The 20973-nt window shown below is 37.0% G+C and overlaps 1 protein-coding gene across 4 annotated transcripts; it reads right to left on the minus strand.

Moving 5' to 3' along the window:
- Positions 1 to 25: 25 nt before the first annotated feature.
- On the minus strand, positions 26 to 12787 carry lnpk (lunapark, ER junction formation factor). Of its 4 annotated transcripts, none has more exons than XM_085296203.1 (16): positions 12629 to 12787; positions 11590 to 11660; positions 10308 to 10349; positions 10062 to 10112; positions 9833 to 9969; positions 9560 to 9618; positions 8965 to 9005; positions 7767 to 7850; positions 7622 to 7673; positions 7342 to 7458; positions 6993 to 7079; positions 6614 to 6719; positions 5891 to 5961; positions 5398 to 5568; positions 4137 to 4217; positions 26 to 2847 (listed from the first exon to the last, which is right to left on the minus strand). In XM_085296203.1, the coding sequence occupies exons 2-16, from the start codon at positions 11614 to 11616 to the stop codon at positions 2654 to 2656; spliced, it is 1320 nt and encodes a 439-aa protein (XP_085152329.1). In that variant the 5' UTR covers positions 11617 to 11660; positions 12629 to 12787; the 3' UTR covers positions 26 to 2653. The 4 variants fall into 4 exon arrangements, with proteins under 4 accessions (XP_085152329.1, XP_085152328.1, XP_085152331.1 ...); XM_085296202.1 differs by having other exon boundaries at positions 6993 to 7097; XM_085296205.1 differs by lacking the exon at positions 4137 to 4217.
- Between the last annotated feature and the right edge of the window lie 8186 nt (positions 12788 to 20973).

A 20973-nucleotide genomic window follows, 5' to 3' on the forward strand; every position in this document is an offset into this window, starting at 1 on the left:
TAACAAAACACAACCACGGCAGTCCTTTGTTGTTGAAAAACTCTTTATTGGGCGTTCCAAGTGCAAATTTAATGACAAAAAGCATGGGTAGAAATCCATTTGATAAATTTAGGAAGGCAAAAACAAAACTACAAACGGAAAAGAAACAAGTATTACACATCAGGATGCGAGACACCATGTTGAGGATCTGGGACATTCTTTAAATATTTAACAGGCAGCCTCATATTTTGAAGTTATACACATATTTCACCAGCATGTAAAAATACCAAAAACGGTTTGTTGATATTGGAAGCATTAAGCTAACCACAAGTCAGTAAGATGCTACAGCTACCAGTTTTTCCCCCAACTTTGTAAAACAATCAGATGAAGGGAAATAACGGGATTAAAAATTTTTTTTAAATTCAAGTGATACTCTACGTGTCATGACAGGAGACTTGAAATTCACAAAGTGTTCTCTCCTTAACATTTGACCAAGGTTTAGCCAAAAATATTCTTGCCTCTGGATTCTTTGGGCTGTCCCAATCCTACCAGCCAACTTTTGGCAAAACTATTTTCCCCACGTCATCAGGGTGTGTCTCTGGGACCCAACCTGTGCAACACAGGTGATGCAGGACATTTACATTTGCATAGACACTCACCATTTCTCCTGGTTCCACCTAATAACACAACAAGCCAAAAGAAGAATTAATTCCCATCCCTTAAGCTATACAGCTAGGACTTAGAATAATGGCACCAGGTACCTACTGTGAACATTTAGAATGAACGTAAACACCGAGACATAAACTCTTTCAATATTTTATGATCTAATGTTTACCGAAACAGAATCAAGGAATACACTTAAATAGCTGTGAACACAATGGCAATAAAAGGTTAAGTGAGTACATTTAAAAAAAAAAAATGTCTGATTTACTAATAAAAACACTGTATAGCCAAATAAATAAAATAAAAATATAACTCAGTGCAAATGACGACGTGAAGTAGAGACGAAGCAAAGCAATGGATTTGGCAAATTATAATCCTAACTGAGTAAAACCATTGGCAATGAAAACATACAGATAAACTGGCAGCTTAAGCTCAAAGTCGTTTGTTTCTTCTGCTTGCTATACAGAAGTTTATTCAGCAATTTTTTCATTGTTATCAGCTAATAAATATTAATGTTATAACTAAGCTAATAACAGTTTTTGACAGGCAATATCTTGCAGACATTGATTAAAAGTAAGAGCTTAGTTTAAATGTATTCTGCACAAAGATGGCAAGGAAAAATAGAGTCAACATGTTTCCTCTGGTTAATCTAATTTTCCAGATTTGATGGCCAGTTTGTTTCAATCCAGCCACAAAATAAGAGAACACACACACACACACACACACACACACACACACGCAGATTATAAAGGAAATAAGAGTAATGAGAGTCATGTTACCCGTTTCCATCAGCATCAGAAAAGTGGTGAATACCATACCAATTGGTAGAGCACAGATTCTTTAGCGTAACAGTTGAAGTTAAACATTATTTAAATTCATTCTCTCAGCCTCTTTAAAAAAAAAAAAAAAAAAAAAAAAAGTGAGAATGAGTCTTTTTCCCCCCACTTTCAGTGAACATACTACAGCTAATTGTTTCTGTAATAAGCATCCTTCCTTTCCTTGATGCAATATTAGCCACACTCTGGTTTACTCCCCTCATTCAGCATTCAGTTTCAGTACTTTTGCTTCCAATAGATTTAAATGCAACTAACTGCTCATATCTCATTATTGGCAGTCTGGGACAAAGATCCAGTAATATAATGAAAACAAAAGAGAAACAAAAAGCATTACAATGTATGGGAATAAAAGCATACATGCATCAGCATTGGCTAAACATCACTATAACAGACGGTATCCAAAGAGATAAATGTTTTTTTATTGTCAGCCTGAAATATAGGATCAGGGACTTAAAATGGAAGATGAAAAAGCCACAGCAGCAGCAGCCTGAAACCTAACAGCATACTTGTATGCACATACTGTAAACACAACAGAAGCTGTTCTGATTCACAACAGGTTTATCCTGAGATGGACTTCATGTGTTATGCATGTCAGTGTTTGGATAGTGTAGGAAAATCCAGTGTTTCCCACACTGGATAAGGAGTGTTTGTGTTGACCTTTCGCTACAACTATCTGACATTCTCACCCACTTCAGGAAGTCATTTTAATCAGCAGTAATCCTCTTTTTAACGTCATTTCATCTGAGGAAAAACAATGTGTGAACCAGCAGTTCTATCTAAAACACTTTTTCTTATCAAAACCATACAGCATCCAACTACATTAACCCTAAAAGGACCTTAGAGTGTAAATCGTTACTTTAAGTTAGTCAGTGCACCTACAGAGCAATATCACCAATCAACCAACTACACAACAGAGAAATAGCCTTAAAATTCAAACTACAACCCTCAATCTGACTCCTTCCCAGTCATCGGATCAAACTCATGACCAAGATATGTTGGCATCATTTTTGGCAATACTGTTGGACAATTTCACTAATAAATATAAATAATGATGATGGTAATCCTTGTCCATCAATGCTGCTTTTAAATATCAATAACTATCCTGGCTATTACCATCACCTTCTGCCTGGACAGAACAATCACATCCTTGTGGACCTTTTCTGGCCTCTTAGAAACTACAATGGCTGAGCTCCTGTCTCACAGGGGCTGCTGCGACTCTGCTCTGGTTTATCCTCGGCCACCTCTTCCTGAACAATTTCTTCTTCTTCTTTCTCTTCCTCCTTCTGCTGCAGCTGATCCTGCTCCTCTAATGGGCACTCGCTGTCTACTTCTTTAGTGATTCCTTCACAATCTCCCATCTCCTTCTCATCTGAGGAGAAAACATGCAAGGAAGAAAGGTATATAACCACGAAGCAAAAAGATAACAGAAGGGAGGCGTGAGAAAGAGCAAGCTTTGGGGTAACGTGAAGAGTTTGCAGTACAACGAATGATTGGTTTCTTGGATCAAGTGGTAAAGGAAATTAGCAGCATTCCTGTTGTTAAGGTTAACATTCTGTAAGCTTACAAGAGTTTACAAGAGTTCTACAAACAGATTTTGGAAGTAGCAAGCAATGTAAGGAGCTTTACTAACACACCCAGAAACCTCTCCTCTTCCATAAATTAAAGGGCCAGGAAGATCAACATCAGAGGCTATGGTATACGAATCTACATCTCAAGTACATGTTATTACATTTTAGGGATGAAAATGAAAAACGCTGTGATGTATAATGATTCATTTAGTGATGGGCAAATCCACTTGAGTTCTAGAAAAAAAGAAGAAGAAAGAAATCTGATGGTGTAAATTCTGTCAATTACACAGAAATGTATTGTAGAACTAGACTGTGGCAAAAGGAAGATTTGATTCCTGTTTGTGGAGGATTTATAGTTCATGTGGAGATTGGCAATGATTACATGATACAACACATCTCCTGACATAAGTGCAGAGTAAATAAATTTAGGTCACATTTTCCAATGGGGTGACTGAAAGCACCTACCAGTCCTTGGATATTTGAGCAATTTAAAATTGCCCCAAAAATGTATATTAATGTTATTCGAGCTGAATGGGAATTAAATCAGGAACAATGGCATGGGTTTTTTTTTTTCGATCATTTTCACGTTTCTACATGGACTCCAAAGCAAAAATTACTTAGTTAAGAAGAAGGTCTAAATATTTTACACACTCAATGAATACCAAACCTGGGTCAAATAAGTCAGATCAAAGTCATGTTGTTTAAATGTATAATCTATAAGGATAATTTCAACTCAAGAAGGATAATTTCAGCTCAAGAAATACAGGATCAGTGGATCAGCAGAAGCATAAAAATGTCACATTATATTTTTTATTTATCTATTTATTTTGTTTTGCAGTCTGGCTTTAAAATTTCTTTAAGGCAGGATAAAATCCATTTATGACTCTTATCGGGCCCAGGTCTGGTGACATCCATCACCAGCTAACACCCATCATTGCTTTAGTCTGATTACTGGTAGCAGTTTGGGATTGGCTGCATTCTACAGTGTTATGAATTCTACAGCAAAGAAAGATGGACCCATCTGGCGATAATCAAATCAGTTCAAATTATGCCAGTTCGCACAGCGCAGGGAGAGAAGGGGCAGGGAAACCTGGACTCCGCAGAGGTCGAGTCTCTGGTCTCTGTTGGATCTTGAAACTGTGGACCAAATTCCACGGAGCTGGAGCTTTTGCTAGAAGCAAAATCATACCATTAAACCCACCGATCACAGGAAATGTACTGTGAAACTTGCACAAATGCAGCTTTTGATCAACTGTTGACTGAAATACATGCTGAACTGCTTCTGCTTCTACTTGGTGCAGAGAAGTTTCTTGCCCAACTACCTCATGAACAGAAACTGCAAAACATGTAGCCTAGAAATTCTGTTCAATTAGTTCGACTGTGCAGTTTCATGAGCACTGAGCAAGAAAGCGGTTACAGGAAACTCATTCCATCTTGCTCATTGGAATTATATTTCTTGATTTTACAATCACGGTGTATTCCCCTTAAATAAAAAGTGGTGACAATCGAAGTGTGCCCGTGTGCTGCCTCATCTGACTTGTTGCTCACTAAAAAGCTTTAAAAAGGATTAAGGTTGAAAAAAATCAAAGATAAAAAAAATGAAGAAGGTCAACCGGCACATTGCAGCGAAGCATTTAAAACAGGTGTTAGGACATGGAAGAAATAGCCAAGATGTACAGGAGAGTCTAAGTGTAAGACTGCATACGGGGTGCCATTTGTACCAAAATTATTGACACTGTGTAGTTAGGAGTGTGTGTTCTCTCTGTCATGTCATTCATTGCCCCACCAGAAAAGGTGGAACATCTCCTATCTATACTTTTGTTAAAAAAAAGTTCGATTAAGTCTTGTTCAGTTGGACTGTGGCCTTGTATTAAAACTTTAAATGGTTAAAAATCTGACACTGACTTTGCTCAATGCTCTAGAAAAAAAAACTCATTGAAATTTGAGATCAGGATCACAAATTACAATTCAGTGTCAATTTTCAAAGAAAATGCAACAAATCCAAACTATAACACAAATGTGTGGTTGTCAAAATCATGTTGTCACCAACTACAGTTCAACAACATTCACAGCTAAACACACTTTTGGCATAAATGGAACCTCATAACTGTGTGCCCATTCTCTTAGATTTAAATACAAACCAACCTATGGTTACATTCAGACTAAATTTTCTTTTTTTTTTTTAAACTTAGGTATTCATTAAAAACAAACAAACAATGATTTCTGTTCTGATAAGTGAACTAGAACAGTCTTGGCACTGGTCATAACATTTAGTTTTTGCTTGGTTAGAGTTTAGCATGTTAGGTGAGAGCGACACAACTGTGTCATTTGTGTGATGAGTGTTCCGGTACCTCCAGAAGGTGGCGCGCTCTCCTCTGTATCTGTCCCAGAACGTGGTGATGGCCCAGGTGAACGTGACTCAGCCCGCAGCCTCTTTTCAAAGTTGAACTCTGGAAGTCGGGGGGCCTGAGGACGAGTCTTCCTGGCTGGATTCATAAAGTAGCAATACGCGCAACGAAATGCTGCAGGGAGGAGGAGAGAGAAAGGAAAACACACACAAAAAAGAATTGGCGATTAGATTGCTTAAATTCTGTACACATATCCGTGAATGTCCAGATTTTCATCAATTTGTGGACTGTACCATTTACGTGTTGTACATATAAAGATGGTTTCAGAACCATGAAAACCTATTTATCATGGAAACACTTTATCCAGGAATCTGAGCTTTCAGTGAGCTGTTGAGAAGTCAAGACAGTTTTATTGTTTACGTTGCTAATCTTCCAATCACTTCTGTCTTACCTAAAAAACATCTTCAAAAATGCAGTAGTGCATTTCTGAGCTTACCTAGATATTCAAACTCTTCTTTCAGAGCCATGCCATTATGAGAAAAACACTGCTGGCAGATCAGCGCGTATCTATAAGAAACAAGACAGGACAGAGAAAAATATAGAGGCAAAGAGAATAATGATCGCTGCATTCCAGGAGCTATTCAATGAAAAAAAATACACCTCAAAAACCTGCCTCATCTTTTTCAGTTCATGATTTCCCATGATGTTTTTTCTCCAAATGGTATAACTCCAACAGACAAACATAGTGAATACTATAAGTGCAGCTGAAGAGCAAACAGGTGTGAGTTCATTATAAACTATTTCAGGCGGGATAACTTCCCACAGCACTCTATCTGGAGAAGCAGCTAACCTGGCATGCACCACCTGGTTTTATTTATGTTTTATAGTTTCTGTTGTAACTACATTTTTTAAAAACACATTTACCATACAAATAATAGATAAAATGAGCAGCCTAGCTTTTCACCCTTGTGTAATTTTTTGCTATGGTGTTCATTTCCATGCAGATCATTCAGGTACAAGCTGCAGAGCTCAAAGAATAATGTAATGTTGCCTTTACCATGAGTGAATGCATTTATTTTGATTCTATATTATAGTACAGTTCAATACATGGCAGTGTTGGGCTGACATTGACTGCCCAACACTTCCTGTAGAGCCTAATCCATCAGTTTGAAATAAGACAATTCTACAAAGGGCTGTAAATTCAAAAAAGGATCGTCACCTGTTCTGTGGTCCATCCCCTACCAGATACTCAATGACTCTGTCCAGAGCTCCCCTGTCTTTGGGCAAGATGGGTCTAGCTAACGGAGGACCTGGAGGGTGCATACCTGTAAATAAGTCCACACATGGAAATTAATACAGACTCACATTACAAATACACTGTTTTGTAAGTTTAAAAAAACAGATTGGGTTAAAAACAAAAAAAAAACAGATTGTGGGCTTTTTGCCAGCCTCAAAACAATATAAACGGTATAAACACTAAGAGTGGTGATGTCCAAATTACTACCTTGAAAAGTTAGGAGAAATCAGGCACTGCAGAAGTTCTTGTTTGCCATGCATAGATGCCTGATTTCAAGCTAAGATGCTCTTAAAGACATTACCTAGCATTGGGGAGGAGGGAGTCCTCGGTACTGCGCCCTGTAGGACCGAAGCAGACAGAGCAGATCTGTCTGGTGGACCTCCTGGAGCTGAGAGAGGAACACGTTCTGTTGGAAGAGCGACACAAGAGATGGACACAAACTGGCATCTAAGAGAACTAAGTCAAAGGCAGCTGGTATTGCTGTTTACTACAGCTGCCTTTGACTTAGTTCTGTGCCTTTGACCTAAACCTTCATATAGATTTTGATGCTGAATATTCTTTTTACATGCATCACAAATGGGCACGGCATGAGATTTAAGAAATATTAGGATCGTTTATTATACTTAAAGTGTCTCATTTTGTCTGCTTACCCACAGGTGTGCCTGCTGGTCCCAGCAAGGGACGTGCTCCCGGTGGAGGAGTCATGACCATTGCATGCGGGGTGCCCATTGGCATCGGTCTCATTACCACCCCTCTCTGCCGAATCTCTGCCCAGGGGGAAGAAATTAATTGAAGCATTTGGTCCTTTCCAAACATAGGATTTGTTTATGCCATCACAGAAATCTCTCTCTCTCTTTTGAAGAGCGCCACTCTTCTGATCAGAAACTTTCCAAGTAAATCTAAGTAACACTGTACAGAATTATGGGGTACCTTGTCCTGGCCTGGGAGTCATCGGAGAACGCACTGGAGTTGACTCAAGTTCCTGCAGCAAAACAAAGCGGAGCAATGTGAAACAAAATAAAAATACAATACAAAAATAAACAGATAAAATAAACATCAAGTGAAAAGCTCTCACAGCTTTCTTCTTAGCCTCAGGATCAAAACGTTCCAGGATGAGCTTGGCATTTTTGTACGTTTCTGTCTCCATCACCTCCTCAAGCTGGAAAGACAAAAAAAAGGGAAATCTAAGCTATAACATCCAGGCTCAACAGGATAAGAAATGTTGAAGTAACTCGAGGAATAAAAAAAATACTGATGGGGCCAGTGATACCCCTCACCCTCCTAGTAAATACACTTATGGTATCAATTTCAAAACACTATGTTGCTTTGTTCTCGAGTTATTGCATTCACAAGATTTTCAGAAAACTTGAGCTTGAGGCTGAAGTCACTGAGATTCAAATTCATCTGAGATTTTAGCAGATACACATATTAAGCCTTAGGGGTAAAAAAAAAAAAAAAAAAAAAAGGCCAGAATGATTTTCTTCTTGAAGATGCTTTCTGCTTCTCAAGGCGTGAAACTAAATAACATACAAAATAAAAGAACAGACCCAGCTCTGATACCACAGAGGGTTCGGAGATTGAGTGGAAATTTTAATCTGACATACCACTGCAATCCTGAAGAGAAATAAAAAATAACTAAAAAAAAAACAAACAGACAAAACTGGGGGAAAACTTACAATTTTTCAATCACAGTTAAATAAAATAATAAAACTGGACGTGTAACACACAATTTTTCAGATCCAAATAACGAGATCTGACCAATCAGACCACTGTATTTGGCAATAAGCAGACTGTAGCTCAAAATACAAACCTGTAATGAATATACAAATTATAAAATAACTAATTTATCTAAGACACGCGGCTAAAAGCTGCTTCAGGTCCATCGGCTCTCTCAAATTATCTCTCTGCCTCTTCAGTCCTAACTCTGCCATCAACAAAAACAGGCCGCGAAAGCGACTGTGATACAGCTTCAACTCCTGGATTAAAAAATGAAATTCCCTCTGCTGCTGCCTTCTTATGAGAATTGAGAGTTGAACCCAAAATCTGTTTATTCCTTTTCTTCTTTAGAAGCATCAGGACCAGCTCATCGTCACTTAATACTAACTGTATTTTTTTCACAGTGCATATTTTGAGGACGAATTTCCAGCAAAAGCGCAATGCATTCATATGTGTTACACTACAAGTTCAAATGTGAAAAGTTTGTAATTTCAAACTGTTATTTTGCAGTGCATTCAGTGTGTAATGGCCTTTACAGTGAAAGACTGAATACTTACAATCTTTTTTTTGGCAGCCTTTAAATCTTCGAGTTTTTCACCTAAAAAGAAGAATGAATAACTTTAGTCAACTGGCATCATTTCCAATAAGCTCCTTTTTCCATCGACCCATGCTGTGGAAATAAAACACAGTTTAAATTATTATATGCTCAATTTGTGATTCTGCTAGTATCTTAACATATCTCAGGAACAAATTATGCTACTTTGTCTTTGTAGCATAAGCAGTATGTACTGTCAACAATAAGAGTGTGACTCGAGTCGCAAAGTTAGGTTGTAAGAAAACACATTTGTAAGCAAGGACAATCAAAATGAAATGCTTCAAATCATATAGTCAACAACCATTACTCCTCAAGCCATTTTTCAATAGGCCACTGCTCAGCAGGCCACTTTGCCTGAGCCTCCTTGTGCTCAACTATGAGTATGACCTAATTAATTATAGAAGGAGGCACAGCGCGAGCAGTAGGTAGACAGATTTGATCCAACCGAATTGTATCTTATGCGAGACAACTTCTAGCTTAATAGAAGCCTGAAAATAATATATGTGCTTTTGAGTTTAATGGACAGACAAGCAAAGGAAGACTGATAGATCACTTACTGTTTCTCTCAGTGCGTTTGGAGAAGAGAAAAATCAATAACTTTCTGATGAACCACACCCTGTTGAAGAGCCAGAAAGAAATGCAGAGAGAAGAATATTGTCTTCATCATCTTCGTCACATTCAGAAACCCTTTTCTCTCCTCACAACTTATGGAAAATAATAAGACCTAATATGAAGTGTATTTTTTACTTTGACACATTGAAAGTTATCTGTACCAGATAAAAACAAAGACAACGCTGTGAATTATTGTGAAAAGCAACAATGGCACTCACAGCACAGGGTATATGAAGAAAGGCAGGGCCATGGCTATTCTCTGCAACCAATGCTCGGGGAGGTAAAGACAGTAGACGATCAGGGAGATCAACAGGTAAAGGGCAGATGAGTAAAGTAGTAAACGGCCAACCCATAGCTGCAGACAGATACATACAAATATATCAACGAGAAAAAGAAAGGACAGCTCAAGAATACAACTATAGATCTTTAATGTTTTGCTGACATTACCTTTTGCAGACGCTGGTTTTTAGTTTTAAACTCTTCCAGCTCTTTAATCTCCTACAAGAGAAACATGGTAAAGGTTATGTATACACTAAAAGAACTACTATGGAATGTACTCAGGTTTGTAGTTGTATTTGTTGTATGTTGGTGTTTCCAGGTGGCATACTACATCCTATTTTTAGTAAACCTAAAATGGAATTGAAACATTGTGCAAATCCATAAAATCAGGTAAAAAATATACACAGTCAGTACCTTGTCCAGGTTCTCCAGCTGTTCAACTGTTGTTAGCTTTGCCTGGATTGCAGATAAAAGTCAGAAAATCACCATTAGCGTAATCAACTGATTTGCCAATAAAGACTCAATTTTGATTTATCAAGAGTTCATCTACAGAGGGGTCTGCAAAAAAAGCGAGATTAATGGTTTTATCATGCTATTTTGAGCTTTGAGTTTTCTGTCTCACAATAGTGTCTCTTGTTTTGCTAAATCACTGTAGCAACTTATGCTTAACACATAACCTGACTGGAGCCAGGTTATGACTAGAACAACATGTTTTAAGAGCAATGTAGATTTTCTGCTTGGGTAATATGGTTTATATGTAAAGCAGAACCCAGAAAGCCCACTTAAAAAAGTTGATAAGTCCCATTGTGATATCCCTTACCTTTGACTGTGGTTTTAGGTTTTGAGAAGCCAGCAAAAAAATCCCGGCTTTGCTAAACTTCCTTCATAGTATACCCTTCTGATTAACTAAATATTTTAGTCAAAGGAAACTTAAAGCAAATGGGATTTTGATTTTCTGAGTGAGAAAAACAATCAATACCTTCATTGTTGCCAAGTCTCTCATGCTGCCTGTCTGCTCCTCTTTCTTTCCCTTTGACTTGGTTAGTATGTCTAAATATAGTGTATGAATTCACCTAGCTTGGGTGCTAAGCTCAATCTGTTCATAGTTATCAAACTGTCTCACAGTAGAGTCACACAAGGCAAAACTTTACTGAGAATCAGCATCCAGAGTTAGCATTTTATTTAATTATTCAAGGCTTGTGAAGTAAAAATAACGAGTTTGGCAAATATTAAAATAAATAAATAAATTAAAAAAAAAAAAAAAAAAAAAATATATATATATATATATATATATATATATATATATATATATATGTGTGTGTGTGTGTGTGTGTGTGTGTGTGTTAAGTAATGAGTCAGTTAAGTTATTTTGAATGTAAGGAGTATGACTAGTGAGCTAAAAAAAATCTTTTAAACCATATTTTGGACAAAGTTGACAAGCTTTTTAAGTGTTTTTTGGGGTTTTTTGTGGATTGGGGTTAGACATTTGACTGGAAATTCAGTGCATGTGGTTCATTTCAAAATAATCACTTGGATTCAATCCAATACAATCAACTTTTTAAATGCCAGTCACTCTGTGATTTATCATAACCAAGAAAATTTCTCATCATGTTTTTATTCAAAATCCAGTTTTCATTTTGAATTTTTCTCTGTTTCATTTTCTTGTATTCAAACATGTTTTCTGTCAGTCACTTACCTTCCATCGAGATATTAGGGCCCCCATGTTTTTGAAACTACACAAGTCTCTGCTTTGATTTCTTTGGTTCACTAAGAAACACACAAACAACACGTTACAGGTAAACAAAGCACACGGTCTTTGCTGCAACAGTTACACAACTTTTGATGTTAAACTCCACGTTTGAGCCTGACCTAGACATTTATGCACTTACATCATAACAGTATTTAGGAAGCTGCCTACAAAATCACAGACAATGGCAACTCTTGTTGCAATGGATCTACGAACATAATCTCTCCCTATGGCTCCTTATACATGCAACAAGGTGGCTAAATATATCACTTTTCACTTTCTTATTTAAATTTTCAGAATCTCACTGGTTAAATGCAATGCATAGCAGTTGATTCAAGTTCCATCCTCTTCACTTTAAAATGGCCAGACCCTATAATGAGATGAGTCTAGCCGCGGCTAATGTCACCGCTGTCATTCCAGCTACAAATATTTCTGAAACTGGAAACAGTTTGTAGTTTCCAAACATGCACAGCAACATGAATAAAGCCCCAACTGTGCTGTATTTCCGCTGAGTACCTAGCTTGCTAGCTGACCTAGCTTTAAGAGTTGGGAGTCAAGTCCCTGGGCGGTCACAAGACATAACCGCTAATGATGCTGCCAAGATTTATAACTGGTATTTCCTAGCTATTTAAAGAAGATATTTCCTATTGACAGCAGCAGCAAACAATGATATAACTTGCTGTATTCCTGCTAACGTAAGGTAGTTATGGCTAGTATTAGCTGCTCATTTTACACTGCTGCAAATCAGCCACGGTAACCTAAATACTCAGAAGAAAGAAGAGCCTTAGAAAACTAAGCTTTAGCATGACCACTACTTTTTGGGGCATATACAGAACTCTGATCAAGAAAGTACGTAAACTGATGTACTAAGCTAGCTTCTATAATAACAACATACTGGTGCCGACATCAGCAGCAGGCACGCTGTGATAATAATATTCATCTTTACGTGGTCTTTTCAAATTAATACGTATTCGCAGAGGAAACTTACATTTACTCGATGTCTGGGTGTTTCTGTTCACTGACCATTCAGTAAAGTTCACGCAGAAACAAGAACATCTTGTCTGCTAATGCTACCTAAACTGACATTTCAACTGCCAACCAGAAAGAGAGTTTGGCGCGGTGTTGAGACGTAACGGAACGTATGTGACGTGACTGGGCTGACCCATTTCCCAGAGTCCTGTGCGGTGTAGTCTTTTTCGTTTCATTTTGTGAAATTTATTTTTTTATCTAACGTTATTAAACAATCTTTAAAAAAATTAAAAAAACAGGACTAATGAAAACAAGAAAGGCAGATTGGTCCACAATAATTGAAAATTACATTAAAAACACAAGTTTAACATGTATATGGCTTGTATAGGATATGCTGGTGTACTTTCATGAAGTCATGGATGTGAACACTTTCTTGATAGTTTTCTGCGCTGCTAGTGTTTCAAAGTAGCATCTATTGCTTTTCACTTAACACTGGCTTTCCTTCCAGACCATTTCCATACATGCAGGTGTAGCTTCCAGCCATCTGGTCCATAGTATCTACACCTCCTTTGGTCTTGTTGTAGAATGTGATTAATTGTGTTTTTTCTCCTTTCTGGTATTTTCATCCACCATTTTGTTGTGATAAATTGCGCTCAGATGTACAGCAGCTTTCTTTCTGACATATACAACTATATGGTAAGGCTGCGGGATTTTTTCTGACCCACTTGTGCATTTAAAGGTTAACATATAATTTGATTTGTCAGAGAAAAACATACATATCTATTAATGAATTTGATGCTACTGCAAAACAAATGAATGAATAGGTGAATAAATAAATAAATAAATGTGAATCAAAGGAACCATTCTCGCTTTAGAAGTCTGCTCTGTTAACTAACTGATAACTCAGCGGAAAAACCAGAGGACTTATAGGATCAGCACAAATATCTGCAGGTTGCCTTTATGTGGGTATCATCAACATATAGTACAATACAAATATATGCATATGTGTAAATTATTTTGAGAGGTAATAATCATAATATAAGGAGATGAAAGATTATGTTTGGAGTCTTCAAAAAGAGGTTTCAGATTTCTACAAAGCTCGCTCTTTTTTTTCTTTTGGACTTTGATTTCTTCTTTGAAAGAAGATGGATTGTTTGGGCTTTTACGGATACTACTCGCTGGAGAAATAGGATGAATGGGCTAAAACAGTGGCTCAGCTGGCTGCTTATGAGAGGATGACATATACATGGGCCCCTTGGGGCATCTTCACTGCTGTAACTTGGAGGTCAATTTAGTAGTGTAACCAAGAACATCAGAAAAAAACTGGAGTTGTATATGGTGCTTTGTCTCAATTTTTAAGTAACAGCTACAGCTTTAATAGCCTTTTCTCTCGTCTTTGTCAAATTAGGAGAACCATCTAAGCTAAATAATAATAATACTAAAGCACGGGAGAGTATTTTCTATTGAAATTCTTGCATCATGCCATGTTTCCAAAAGCATAAAACTGAACAGTTATTTCAGCTGTGTAATAAGACATTACTTTCTTCCATAACAACACTACAGATGAAAACATTCAACTCAGTGCCAGTCAAGCCTTTTTCTTGTAGTTCCCCAGTTTGTTGTCAACATCTGTACCCTGAAGGCCGACAAAGCTGCAGGCTAACTTTAAATTGTAATTCCAACTCTTGCCATTAGATGTCGCAGTTTTACTGTATGATGTGGACTTTAAACCCACCAGTAGGACTGAGAATATGTATATGCCTAGGTGTTAAACTAAACAACTGAACAAATCGCATATGTGTACATTTAGCCTCCATTATAGGTCTAAATTATGTTTTTTTCCTTCTTTTTGATATAAACCTTTAGTACATGAAAGTGGCTTGAAAGAAAGAAAGGAAAAAGAAAAAACCATTTGGGTTCCAGCTCAGCATCTTAATCACAAGTTCCCGTGGTGTCTCACTGTTATCCCATCGCAGGAAATGTGAAGTTGTGATATCTCACCAATATTTATTTCTCAGCTCTCAGCCGAGCTGTTTCAGATTTGGCTGCAGTATGCAGAGATTTGGCCTTCAACTTTTATGCTTCCAGCTTCCTCTGGAGTCTTAAGAGTTATGGGCCTAATAAAATTCTGCCTCTTTTCTCTCTCACACACAATCACTCCTACACACACACACACACACACACACACACACACACACACACACACACACACACACACACAAAGATAGGCCTATGCTGTATATATAGCTGATGAGTAATCCTGATGCTGATGTTATTTCCGTTTCATTAACCTGTAATAAATTAAACACTGAATGAAAATGAGCAACAGGGACTTTTCCAACTCTCCAGTGCTCTACTTGCATAGAGTACACACACGCTAATTTACGCGGGACAGCTGGATGTCACTAAACAATAATCACTCGTGTTTGACAATTTTAGACAAAGTACAATAAAACGCGCATTTAATTGAGTTTTTAATTAGACTAATCTTTCTTTCCTCTATTTAGATGAAAGTAGAGAAGAGATGTTTTTATGTTAAAGAGAATTAGAAAAAAATGTGTGAAACAGCTTTTTTAACAGGGATTTCATCGCCTGGGTAATTGTTGATAACGTCAGATTCTGCATACGTATCTAAAAATACAGAAACAATGTAACAAAAAAGTATAACTCCACAAAAACAATTTAAAAAACGAGAAATTTTTTAAATGTTGTTATCAGATCTTTTATGATTTCCACGATATTTGCAGCTTCCTCTCCAACTTCATTCATTTAAAGTCCTTATTTGCATTAAAAGCTGCGCTACAATCGACTTTGAACAGGCGACGTTGATTCGGGTGCACGTCAGGGATGAGGGGCCCCCTGCACTTTGCACTCAATTAGCGAAACGTGACAAGAAGAAGACGAATATTTCGAAGTGAGTGTGGTGGGGATAGATCGTTCTTTGGACTCCGTAGTCAGTGTGTGTAATTAAAAAAATAAAGACCTGCTTTATGGACAATGTCCAACGCAGAGCCCGTATATTTGTTCTGGATGACGCCACTCCGCCTACCTTTCTAACTGTAGGATTTCATACTTTACTGATTAGGGCATTAGGCAACATGTTAATAATTTCGCCTCTTATACTTTTTCTGGTTTTATTTACATTTAGTGTTTCGACTGTTTGACCCTCACTAAACTGCCTTAATAATGTATCTACCCGCATCATTTTTATTTTATTTTAATATAGCCTATGTTTATTTATTTATTGGTTTAGTTTTGGGCATCTGTTTCACTGAATGAGGTGCGAGGCCAAAATGTTCAGTGCTTTGTGTCGCAATATATCAAAACACAAAATATTAAATACACTGTCCTAAACACACTGTCCTAAACACTTATACACATATTACAACATATTAATTGCGCGAAATTTCACAATACTACTGCTACTACTACTAATAATAATAATACATTTGCGGATATTTAGGAGATACAGAATTTACAAGATATTATTTTCCTGGCGTGGGTGGATTTCCTGTAAATGAAAATCTGGTTAGTTAATCGATGGAGGACAAACAACACATGCTTTTAGTGAACTATAAGTTTCATTCATTATCTGTGGGGGTTTTTTTGTTTGTTTTTTTGTTTGTTTTTTTGCTTTTACAACTGCCGTTTCACACCCTAACATTATTTTTTCTATTTTTTTTTCTTACCGCAGTTTAGAGTAACTACATTTTTCGAACAAGATTACTAAAAATACACAGCCTTATATTAATTTTACTAAAACATACGCACTACCAAAGGTAACGACTATGACCACTGTAAGCTGCCGTTTAGAACGAACATCGGTATTTGGCACTCTGCGATGAGAAGGTGTTATAGAAGCCTATTCTGCATGCCAGACATTATCACGTGTGTCCTAGACGTCCACAGGGGCTACAGTAACTACCGTTTAATATACACACATTGTACAAAGTAAAAAATCTCAAAGCATATTGTGTTCCATATGGTTAAATGGTGAGCAGTGGGCATCATTTTCACTGGATATATTTATTTGATACATTAATTAAAATACACCAGTCCTTTGTGGTTTCTGCCATCAAGGATGTTTTGCCTCATTTAAAGACTTGCATCAGCTTGCTCTACATTTGTTTTGCACAAAAGTACTTCATGCAAATTTAGTTTGGTTACCACTGAACCTGGTCAATTCACCAGCTAAGTAACTGATCTGTACACATCATAATCACAAACCATCCAAAACTGATCAGAATAGTTTTTTCAAAGCAGGCCTGTCAACATAATGGTAACTACATTTACACATCTTATATTTATAATATAGCTATTTCTCGGGACTGTACTATTGCATTGCAAAGCTAGTCGAGATTTATGCCTCATATAAGAGGCTACAGATCCTTTTGAAGAACAGCTTTCACAAAAAGATCAGCCAATCAGTAAACCACACCTCTGGTGCAGTTTCCTCACTTGCTGCCTATAATGCCTTCTGTCTTCTCCTACAACAGCTGCAGATGTATTGAACCTCAGCTGATTAAGGCAGCAGGCCAAGGTTAGAAACAAGAGAGTGGTGGTGGATTTGTTTGTGCGATACTTTCATGATTTGGCTGTTGTTTAGTCCAGGGATTTTCCCATGCTTCTACAGAAGGACCAGCTTTTGTCCTTGTGAATTTCAATATTGTTTGAGGCAATGAAGTGGGGGCATCATAAGTTGCTTATTTTGATATGAATATGTATGCTTTTGCAAAATGACTTACAGATCTAAATTTTTTGACAGTGTATGCTTTAGTTAGGAAAGTATTCAGGAAATATAAGGGATATTTGCTATACTTTTATCATGTGAAAGCAACACAAATGCTCACAATGTAAAGTATTTTGAAGATGTGAACCATGCATTATTGTCACTTTCCTTAAACAAGGCTTTTCTAATCAATGCCTGTCGGCTAATCTAAATGTCAAAATTGGATACATTTTAAGTTACTACAGTGAGACCATTAAAAAGAAAAATCTGGTCATGTTTTCACTGAAGGCACATAGTGAGATGTTCTCATAATAAGTGAATGCTCAATGAAAGTGATTAGACACATTCTGTATATTTATTAGACAATAACTTGTCACCTCATACTGTTTTTAAAATATAGTAGCAGAATGGGTTGAAATTACTCCTCACTATTTAAAAAGACATCCATCAGTTGGAAAAAAAAGCATATTTCATAAGTTGCTACTTCCACTGTGTGACTATACTATGAGACTGCTCCTACTGCTAATATTATTACTACCACTGATTATTGGTAATTGATAATTTTTTCATCCATTAAAAACGATCTAATAAACCATTCTTGATTGTTCTTTTAGGGTCCAAAAGAGGGCTGGAACTTATTGCAGGTAGATCAAAGACCTACAGTCAGTTTTTTTTTCTTCCACTATATATTCTCATCTGTGTTAGTAAGATTTGTTATTTCGTTCTTTTCCATGGAAAATCCAAATTTGTTTTGGACATCAGGTGTGGAATTAAAAGTTTAGAATTCCTTATTTTTCTTATGACATTCACTTACACGGTGTTTATTAGGCCTTATTTGATGTGGCTTCAGTGTAAAAACATCCAGCCCATCCTGTAGGATTACTTAATTATACTCAGAAGACCAAGTTTAAAGAGACTCAAGGTCAAATGCTAGCTTTTCCTTTCTGAGGGCCATTGACTGTTGTCTTGAGGGTAATGAGCACATGCAAACACGATCTTTTTATTCTGTTTTATTTCATAGTTTTATCTTTGAAGGTGTTTTAACATAGAGAGACTCAAACTACAAGTTCATTTTAATTGTAACTCCTGTGTAAGAAGCAACTGCAAAGGTGTCAAACACTGGGAGCAGGCGCCATTTGTCCATTTTGGCCTAATAGATGAATTTCCAAAATTATGCCTTCTATTTCTATATTTTTGCTCATAAAGAGGTAAAATAATATTGTTTTTGCTTACAAAAACTATGTGTGAAGGATTTGTGTCTCTGTAGAGCCATTACAATCTGTAAATTACATAAATTATAACAAAACAAACGGAGAATGTGAATCTGCAAAGTTATATTTTTAAAATCACCCTAACTTTTTAAAAGATGTCTCAGTAAATGCTTTACACATTAAACAAGAAGGTTAATTTAATTTAAGTGCTCCGTGACATGATTTTTTTCAAGGGAGTGCGGTAAGGAATGTCTTTCTTTGGACCTCTTTGTTCAACTTTTTAGTGCAAAACAAGTGTATTGTCTCCAGTACAGTATTAAGCATTTACTGGTCCAGCTCACTCTACATCAGATTGGGCTGTATGTGGCCCAAACTGACCCTTTAGGAGGAGGATCTGTTCCCACCCTCTCTTCAAGCTGCCGGGGAAGCTGCTTATCACGAGTATCTTGGTTTACAGTGCCCGCGTTAAACCCATTTTTAAGCAAAGGCGTTAGATCCAAGGATTTCTCCAAAGGACACATGATGTTCCGAAATTTTTCCTCGCTAATCCAACAGAAGATGGTTTCGATCAGACGGATGTAGGCACATCGAGGACTGATTCCTAGAAGGGAATTTACACCTGGGAACCAACACGAGAAAGAAATGAAACAGCCCGAGTGCAGGAGTTGTCACTGCATTGTAGATACGAGAGGAGGCCGGTGCAGTCAGAGCCATATCAGAGGGCCGGGAGACTGCACCGGAGAGTAGGCCACAGTGTAAACGGCAGTTGAAGTTGAGTAAGTTGAAGTCACGGCGTAATTATAGTACGAGAATGTATAAAACGATCTCCACATCAGACAAGGGTTTCTAGATTAGCGGTCACATGACTGGATTTGATCGTTTATTTCAATGCAATTGAATGGCATTTCTACTCTTCGCTTTTCCCAATTTTCATTGCAAAATTAAAATAAATTCCAACAATGACTTTAGGCGCAAATATTCCATCTTTGTCAGCAGCTTACTGGACTGCAACTACTCGAGTACTATATGATGTGTATTGCTTCGTTATTGTGAAGTCTTTTCTGTACACTGTTCTGGCTGAAGGACTCGTATATGCTGTGCAGCTGCATGTGATTACACATCTTGGCAAAGATTTGTGTTAAGAGTGGCGTGATGATGAACGCTCTCCACCCATGAGGTTTTGTTCAACTTGTGAAATTTAACTTGGAATTTTTTACTTTTAATATGTGTTCAGGATTCTGTTAGATACAAACAAAACACAACTATACGTGACGCACACGAGTAAAGCGCTACGTCACTATAAACGTATAATATTTTTTTTACTGTTTTTATCTTTTAAAGATAGATTTTAAATCTGCGGAGTACCTGCTAAAAGACTGACCTTTATTAACCATCCGATCTGGATGTTATTAAGACTCATATCAGTATATCTCAAATACAATGGAATATTATCCAATATGATGATTAATCAGTTAATGTACTAAATGAAAACAAAAAGACACCTATTCTAATTGTTGATCTTGTAATTACCAACTTTGCAAAGTGCAAAAAGCTATGTGACTTCATGATTACCAATAATGGGCTGTCCTGTTACTATTAAACGTTCAGCTGCAGGGAATATTGTGTAGTCTTCACAATGAGAAACTAATGATAACCAATATATCCAGAGTTGAAATTAGCCAAATCAATATATATATATTTGAAATGTATTGATATTCCAGGAATTAAAAGGACAAAAGCAATGAAAATTGTGCAGATAAAATAGGGAATCTTTGTTAGATGTGTGTGTGTGTGGAATGGTGACATATTGAAATATGTCTCAGTATGCTCATGTTTTTAAATTAATTCTATTTCAGTACATTGTGAAGAAAACATCATTTTAAAACAAGGAAACAGTGTGCTATCTTTTTGTTTTCAGGTGAAAATCTGGTTAAAGAACAGCAGAATGAAGAGAAGAATCAGGAGACTGTGACTACCTGTTCTGAACTGGTGAGGAAGAAGAACTAAAAGACAATCATCTGCAACCTTTGGACACCTATGAGCAGGTGGTAAGAGACATATAAGAGGGTAATACACAAACCCAGCTAAAGGAAGACCCAGAGCTCATGGTGTTTTTCTCTTGTACCAACACAGATTTTATTATGTTTGCCATTGAGAAAACCTTTTGGAATGCTTCTCTTAACTCCAGCTTCAAGTCATGTGGTTTCACTGCAAAGCCATTAATGCTCTCTCTGCCTCAGGCCATGTCCTTTGAACACAAGGCCATGTGAGCAAGCATGAAGTGAACAGAAATAAATAACATCAAGGCAAGTAACACAACATCTAACTTAGGAATGCAAATGTCATTGTTCAGTCACAGAAGTTTGAGATTTGAACTCCAGAGAAACCAAAATTATTTAGTGTTAGTATTTCCTGAAGGTTATT

The sequence above is a fragment of the Mchenga conophoros genome, linkage group LG13, assembly GCF_057382185.1.
Source record: "Mchenga conophoros isolate Kocher_MC1m ecotype Shallow Benthic linkage group LG13, M_conophoros_male_GT1.1, whole genome shotgun sequence".
NCBI lineage: Eukaryota > Metazoa > Chordata > Actinopteri > Cichliformes > Cichlidae > Mchenga > Mchenga conophoros.